General features: G+C 39.8%; 1 protein-coding gene across 1 annotated transcript; it reads right to left on the bottom strand.

The window, feature by feature from the left end:
* Nucleotides 1-2,592: 2,592 nt before the first annotated feature.
* Nucleotides 2,593-6,749, bottom strand: LOC103425440 (ABC transporter G family member 21-like). Its single transcript, XM_008363519.4, has 5 exons — nucleotides 6,370-6,749; nucleotides 5,377-6,175; nucleotides 3,939-4,133; nucleotides 3,639-3,820; nucleotides 2,593-3,467 (listed from the first exon to the last, which is right to left on the bottom strand). Exons 1-5 carry the CDS (start codon nucleotides 6,592-6,594, stop codon nucleotides 2,817-2,819), a joined length of 2,052 nt encoding a protein of 683 aa, XP_008361741.3. The 5' UTR covers nucleotides 6,595-6,749; the 3' UTR covers nucleotides 2,593-2,816.
* Nucleotides 6,750-8,478: the final 1,729 nt, after the last annotated feature.

Raw genomic sequence — 8,478 nt, 5'->3', positions numbered from 1 at the left:
CTGGATAATTGGAAAGTCCCTGTGTGTCAACCTCTGTGCTCCATGGCAAGGTAGACTAGCAAACATGCCCAACCTTTACTCACATTCGAGAAAACACTCCCAACAAGATTGCTTGCTCCAAAATCGAAGAGGCACCGTCCTCCGAATCTCGAGAGCTAGACTCCCAACATGATTACTTTCTCAAAAATCGAAGAGACACCGCTATTTGAATCTCGAGAGCTAGACTCCTAGCAGGATTGCTCTCTCAAAAATCGAAGATGCACCGTTCTTCGAATCTCGAGAGCCAGATCCCCGACAGGATTGCTTGTACGAAAACCAAAGAGGCACCGCTTTCTCAACTTCGAGAGCCATATCTCCTTGGATAAAGCTTGTATGTAATCTTCACACTCAACATCAGCTTTCCAGATACCACATACCACTTTTTCAAAGTGCTCTGACACATGTGAAGCTGGCTGCTCCCACTACCGTGCTATGACCAAGCAGGGTAAAGGAATAGCATTACTACTTGTTGTTAGGGAAACTCCTATATATGTCGACCTCCATTCTCAACGGACAGGCAGACCTGCAAAAATGCTTAACCCTTCCTCATATCTGAGAGGGCACTCCCAACGAAACCTCTCGAAATACTCAGCTTTCTTTCCCCCCGATAATACCTCTGTAAACAAGCTACACTAGAGTAAGAATATCTCATATCATCAGGGTTAAAAGCAAGAGTATCCCATATCATGCTTTTTCCCTGTCTTTTCCTTTGGCCTTGTTCTTACCTGTAAGACAAGGAGAAAGAGAGTAACCAGTCAGCACTTGGAATCAAGCTTCCAGTCAGGAACTGACTGCCTGGAACCCCTTACTTGATTACTTACCTAGCATTGCTCTCGAGTACTCATCTTCAACATCTTATGCTTCCAGAGAAGATACCACATCTGCCTGAGGAACAGATAGGGAAAGTGAGAAGGATACAAGGAAGCATGTGGAGACAAGCGTAACAGAACACGTGCCGATACATCCACTACTTTGTCAACAGCAAAAGTATCACATATCAGCAGGATCGAACGTACTCTAGATTTGATGGACTTGTTTTGACCCTCAAATTCTTCAGTCGACCTTATACTCTGGAGGAAACCAGAAAATCCTCCAGCCCAGTTCAAGAATAAGCCTGTGGAAAGTTACTTCTTCAAAAGCAAAAGTATCTCATATCATCTATTCTCCTTTTCTTTTCTTTATCCTTCATGCTGCTTGCAAGATAGGGAGAATGAGAACAATCAGTTGGAACTCGAAATCAAACTTCTGATCTAGGACTGATTGCTTGGAGCTCTGATTGCTTACCTTGTTTGTCACCTCTTTCAGTAGATCCCCTAGCTCGGCGACTTGGGGGACTCCTATTACATGGTTTGTATTGCGCTTGACCAAGCCTGAAACTACAAGTAAGCTTCAAGTGAAATTGATATATTACCTTGTGCATCTCCACCAGTTAAAGATACCACCCCTGGATGGAGGAAGAGTACTTCCAGAGAAGATGTCATATCTACCTATGAGACAGATAAGGCAAGTGAAGACGAGAGCTTGAACCTATGTCATTTGTACTAAATCATTCACTTGTACTCACTAAAGGAGAGCTTGAACCTATGTACTTGTGTAAACCCTTCACAATTAATGAGAACTCTTCTACTCCGTGGACGTAGCCAATCTGGGTGAACCACGTACATCTTGTGTTTGCTTTCCTGTCTCTATCCATTTACATACTTATCCACACTAATGACCAGAGCAATCTAGCGAAGATCACAAACTTAATACTTTCTGTTGTACCAAAGTCATCACTGATTTTGTGCATCAACAATCCTTAAGTCCTTACCTTTTTGCGTTGGTAATGAATGAGTTAACAGGACATATTCAAGATGATATTCCTTGGTGTATGCTTTTCGCAAACGATATAGTGTTGATAGATGAAACTCAGGAGGGGTAAATGCGAAGCTTAACCTTTGGAGAGAAGTGTTGGAATCTAAAGGTCTTCGCCTAAGCCGATCAAAGATAGAATATATGGAGTGCAAGTTCAGTGCAAATGGAGGCCAAAATGAGTTAGGGGTGAGGATCGGAGATCAGGAAATACTAAAGAGCGACCGTTTTCGCTACCTAGGATCTATCTTGCAAAAGAACGGAGAATTAGATGAAGATCTCAACCATAGAATACAAGCTGGATGGATGAAGTGGAAGAGTGCATCCAGCGTGTTGTGTGACCGTCGTAGGCCACTAAAGCTCAAGGGAAAATTTTATAGGACGGCAATAAGGCTGACGATGCTGTATGGCACATAATGTTGGGCGGTGAAGCATCAACACGTACACAAAATGGGTTTGGACATGTGCAAAGAAGGCCTACTGACACTCCGTTTCGAAGATGTGACTACGGGATAGAGGTTCAGGGCCGAAGGGGTAGAGGAAGACCTAGGAAAACTTTGGAAGAGACCCTAAGAAAAGACTTAGAGTACTTGGATCTAACGGAGGACATGACACAAAACCGAGCGCAATGGCGTTCTAGGATTCATATAGCCGACCCCACTTAGTGGGAAAAAGCTTTGTTGTTGTTGTTGTTGTTGTAAAAAAACCTAACAATTAATAACATTAACATCATATCAATTTCCCTGTGAAGGAATACAATTAATTACAATTTCTCCATCCAGCATGCATGAAGTCTTGGTTCACAATATCAATTCAAAACCTTCAATTATTCGATAGAATTGGAGATCCGAACGTACGTCATCAAATTCTCTAGCTGCAACGCTGCATGTCAGTTTCTGATCTATCATCGTCAAGATTCAAGGAAGTCAGTGAGGTTGCCCCATCCTCAATGCCACATAAGCCAAAAACCTATATCCCACCAGCATCACAGCCAATGCAGCCACATCTATCCACATATTATCAAGACCTACACACGTAATACCAGGAAAGTCAATCACCCTACAATGCATCCCCATCTCACACTCATAAACCTCATGTGCCGAGTACTGCACTCCCACGAGAAGCTTGTAGCAGTAGTGGCTGAAGGAAGCGTACTTCAACCAAGCTATGAAGGGCGGAATGTGCTGAATGTAATATCCACCGACAAGTAAAAACACCAGCATTGTCACAGAAGCCAGAGTTGTGCCTTGCTTCACATTCATTAGAATGGCTCCTAGTGCTAGCCCTAGGCCTTGAGAGACTAGCACATTGTAAAGAACAACGAAGAGGGTTAGTGCAAATGTGGCCAGTGAAGGCTTGAGACCCCCCATCCAATAGCTTATCGTTATAAAGACTGTTGGGAGCACAAGCTCCATTGGCAAATCACCGACAGTTCGCGCAAAGTAATAGGATGAGAGACGGTACATGCCCGAGGAACGTTCTTTTATCAGCATTGGTCTTTCCATAGGGAATGAAAATATGGCGTTGGATAGAGGGAAGAAACCCCAAAATATGGAGAAGAAGAAAAGAAGTCCCACCTGTTCAAGCTACTTGATTAGTATTGCTTTTTAATATAAGTTCAAAACTAGCCTGGTTTTGAAATCAGATTTCATTTTAAAGGAAATAAAAAATGAAAATGAAAACTAGTTACTGAAAACTGAAAACGAATTTATTACCATACGAGCAGAGATGAGAGGAAATTAGAGTACCTGATCTTGTATATGTGAAATGTCAGAATGCCACCATAAAAGACCGGAAAGAATTGAAACTGACATGACTTGGAAAATCTTTAAGCCTGAGAAAGATTCATGCTTCCTCTCTTTTAAACCCCTTTCCAGCAAAACCCTAAATTCCTCCCACCAGCTGGTGGTCCATTGATAATTTACTCTACCTACATAACATACATAGCACAAATGAATTTCCAGCTGAAAACCCAGTTAAAAAACAGCTCAAATCAAAGAGTGATTTAGCACCTAGCTAGAGAGAGTTACTGTTCTATTGAAAGTTACCTCTGGATGATGGTGTTCTTGAAGAAGAAACAACTGTGTCTTTCTGAGTTTGCTGAATCTCTATCTTCAATGCAGGGTATAGATTCATTTTATAGGAAGATATTAAGAACTGCTTGGTTGTGTTTTGCTCTTCTTGGTGGTCTAATCTGCCACTATACTCTACTTGCTCATCTTGTTTAGCATCAGGTGGTATACCTGCTTGTTAAAAAATATCCAAGAAAATTCTAATTAAAATGGTCAAAATTGTGGTACCTGAAACATAGTACAATTATTAAGGCCAATCATCCTAGAAAAAAGAATTAAATTTCAGACAAAGAAAACAATGTATACCCCACTATGTTTATATTTCTTGATGGTTAGTGGTGATATAAAGTCCATTTTGTGTTTCATTTTGTCTCATCAAACTCACATGCAACTTGAACGTCAATGTAATTGGTTTGGGATAACACTATATCTTTGAAGTTCAAGTTGCTTGTAAGTTCTCTTCCTCATCCACAACCCAATACCCATGGTAATTAGTCCACCGTCCCATCAATTTCAGGTGGTAACTAATTTGTTAGAATTAAAAGAAAAGGATGCAAAACAAAAAATTTCGGATGAGGGTCAAATCAGATTGTACAAGTTTGTTCATGCATAGGATAACAACTTGTATGGTATAGGTTCACTGTGACGGTCATACTTCTTGCCAATAAAACAATGACCACATATCCTTATATTATTGGCAGAAGACTTCACGTGGCCGGGGATATCTTGTCATGCAAGTACTTCTCTATGCCTTAAGGTTGTAGCATTGTCTTTGGTGTTTGATGGGATAAAAAAGTATGAAACCTAATTTTGGTCTTAGGCTTTAGGGTTGGCAACTAAGTCCATATGTCCATTTGAGCCCCCTCTTCTCTGAGAATGAGTGGTGAGTTGAGAGATTCCCTTCAATTTTTCTCGGCTTTCAAAGTGCGATCGACTAAAAGGGATGTGGTCTGCCTTTGCCTTCTATTCTATTCACGGGGCCGTCAGTGCTATGAAGCCTTTTTCTTTGTGGACCACTAACTCAACGCACTAATATTGTTGTGAAAAAAATGGATTCTTACCCGAACGATTAAGTGCTAAAAGCTCCACAAACTTGCATAATCATGTTTAGTTTGTGACTTGTGGGTGAGTCGTGAGGTTGACATGTACTAAGACTAGTAGGTACTAAATTAGGAACATCTTTAAAGGTGAGTGATGTTTTGTTCTCACCGTTTGGTATGTCGATTAAATGTCGTCAAGCAAATTTACTATTCGTAAAGTAAAATTTTGTTTTGATAACACGTCAAATTCTCTAATTTTCTTAGATAATTAAAAATGCATGTTTATCAAATGAAATTAAAAATTGCTAGAGAATTAAAATAGTGATATTAGAAACTAGAAACCAAAGCTAATAATGAGAGAATAAATTTCGTACCGTTAGCAAGATCAAGCATAAAATCAGCCGGGTTGATGAAATTGAACCCGGCCTCGTATCCAATGGACCCAAAATAATCCATGACCCGACCTGCATGTCCGCTATAAATTGGGCACCCGTCCGACAACACCACCACTTTATCAAACATCCTATACAGCCTGCTTGACGGCTGATGGATGGTGGTGATCACCGTCCGCCCACCACGGGCCAACCGCCGCAACGTGACAATGATACGCTGGGCTGTGGTGGAGTCGAGCCCAGAAGTGGGCTCATCCAAAAGCAAAAGGCTCGGGTTGACAAGCATCTCCTGCCCGATACTGACCCGTTTTCGCTCACCACCTGAAACGCCACGTAGTAAAGGCCCACCAATTATACTATCACGGCACCGGTTCAACCCGAGCTCCATTATCACCGTCTCAGCTTGCTCTATTTTCTCTTCCTTCGTGAGCTGCTTGGGCAGCCTTAGCAAGGCTGTGTAGGTTAGGGTCTCAAGAACAGTGAGGTGAGGGTACAAGACGTCATCTTGCGTCACGAAGCCGGTGTTGTGCTTCATGGAGCTTGAGAAATTTTGGCCATTGTATGTTATCTTGCCGGAGATTTTATTCGGCAAGCGGCCACCCAGGGCGGTCAAGAGAGTGGTCTTGCCGCTGCCGGATGGCCCTAACATTGCGAGTAGCTCACCGGGTCGAACGATTCCACTCACTCCGTTGAGTACAGTGCGTGTTGGTGTTGCCTCATGTGAAGTAACACAGCCTCCCTTTGGTGTTTGCAGCTTAATACTGTATCCGACATCTTCAAACTGTAGCGAAATGTCAAATTACGTAAATATTAACTACTATAATAGTACCACTACTTTTTTTGTTCTTTTTCTCAAACATTTTACCTAAATATTTGCATGTTACGTGTAACATAACATGCCAACTTATTTGGTAAAAAATCGTTACTCGCAAATTATTGAATGTACGAATTTGTTATGTTTTCTTTTTGAATTACCTTGAGTGTTACCGGGCGCAATGATTGTCGCAAAATGGAAGCTCTGTGAGAGGTTGGTTGGGGCTGGTCCGTCATGTCATCGCCCAAACATGGGCTCACATTAGTCCTTGATGAAGCAGAGGGTTCGGCATGAACCAAACCATTCTGATCGGGCCGGTTCACATTAGAGAGTAGAATGTTGGGTGGAGTGTTTGTCATGCTCGTTTCCTGCCCAAGAGGTATCATAATTTCAGAAAATGTTGCACTATGATGATCGACCCCAGAGAGAGAGAGAGAGAGAGAGAGAGTTATGGATGAAGGTAAATGGAGAGGACTCAGAGTAGAGAAAATGTTTGGCAGGGAAGAGAGGAATTAATAGGGGAGGAAGGAGGATCACATGCAAGAGAGCAAGACATGTGACGAGCCTTATAAAGTGATCGAAGGCACGAGAATTAAGCAAGCAGCAGATCACTGCATAAAAAAATAAAAAAAAATAAAAAAGAAAAAAAAGAAAAAAAAGAAATAGTAGTGCTGTTTATTAGTTCGACTTCTACTAGAAAGAGACCCCAACCAACTCAGTTGGATTGAGTAATCTAGGTTAGCAAGGGGTGATGCATGTATTCAATTAACACACTGTTTTCTTTCCTGATTTGGTTTACTTGGTGTACGTGTTCGCAAGGCATTTGTTAGGTTCTTGTATTGTGCAATCATCTTATACCATACATATTTATCACTCGTTTAATAATTGTTTGCCACCTAGTGAATTGAGGATAAAAGAATATCATTTAGCTACTATTTGTTGTTTTTTGAAAAAAAAAAAAAGGCTACTGTTTGTTGTTGAATGAATTTTTTTTGTTAATGCATGTGGATTTAAGAATAAAATAAAAATTCAGAGTTCGAAACACTTCTTTAAACCAAAAAATGAATTATATTCGGTTTATTTTTCTCTCTTATTCTTGTATTAAATTCAAATCACAACTTGACAAAGATCTGGCTATCAAATTAAGTCGTACATATTAGTATTGTTACTGTATTTTAATATTCCTTGAGCTTTGGTAAAGGTAATAATCTAAGGGTATATATATTATACCAAAAGTACAAATCTATATTTTATTTCAAAAACTTATAAATCTATATTTTATTTCAAAGGGAACCAAAACCAGGTCCTACTTTAAATTCGCATTCCCATTTTCCATAATCACATGATATGATTTGATGTCAATGAAAATGTTGCTTGTATCGAAGCTTAAAATTTATGTCCAGTTCCTGCATTTGGTTTGGCCATTAGACTACTTTGTGCTTGAGGCGGTGATAATGTTCACTAAAGGGAGTGATATATAATTCAAAGTAGTGTCACTCCGATCCCATTTCCAAAACTAGAAGCACCAGACATAGAAAGTATGCATTGGCCTTTCCTTCTTTGCTGCTAGCTAGCTTACTCGAAAATTTCGAATACAAAAACTGCTGTGGTCCATAAGCTCCAATTCGTCCTATATTATTAGATTGGTCGAAGATGTTCCCTTGAGGATTCTTTCTTGCTCACGAGATTTTAATTGTTGGCCATGGCCACCCAACGGGTATGCTGAATATCGTATGTCATAGTAACTACCATCTCAAAAAGGCTAAAATAAAGATAATTTTAACGAAAATCTTTCGGTACTGTTTATTTTAACAAAAAATCACATTTTTATACTAAAAAGTCAATCCTGGTACTATTCACTTTACATTTTATTTTATTTTTATCGTTAAAACTCAAAGTTTTCAAATCATTTTCATTAATTTTTCTTAAAATAAAACAATTTAAATAATGAATATTTAACTTCATTCAATTTTCGATCTGAAACATGCTTCAACATTATAGGGTCAGAGAGTTGACGTCCCCAAGACTGATAAAATATTCCAATCAATTAATTAAGACTAATGAAGCTGCTTATGCATCATCATCGTCCACTTTGGCGTTGAATTTAACCTTAAATGCATAGAAATTCAAGTAACCAACCACATACATTTACTTTTAATTATCTTGGCTTTATTTTCTTTGTGGGGTATCTTCTTTGGTGGTGTGCCTTACGGAAAAAAGAAAGGAAAGGAAATGCTGGGTTCCACGTGCCCATTATAGGTGTCAAATGC

Source organism: Malus domestica, chromosome 16, assembly GCF_042453785.1.
Source record: "Malus domestica chromosome 16, GDT2T_hap1".
Taxonomy (NCBI): Eukaryota; Viridiplantae; Streptophyta; class Magnoliopsida; order Rosales; family Rosaceae; genus Malus; species Malus domestica.
Note: the sequence above shows the minus strand (reverse complement) of the source record. Positions and strands in the feature narration are given on the sequence as shown.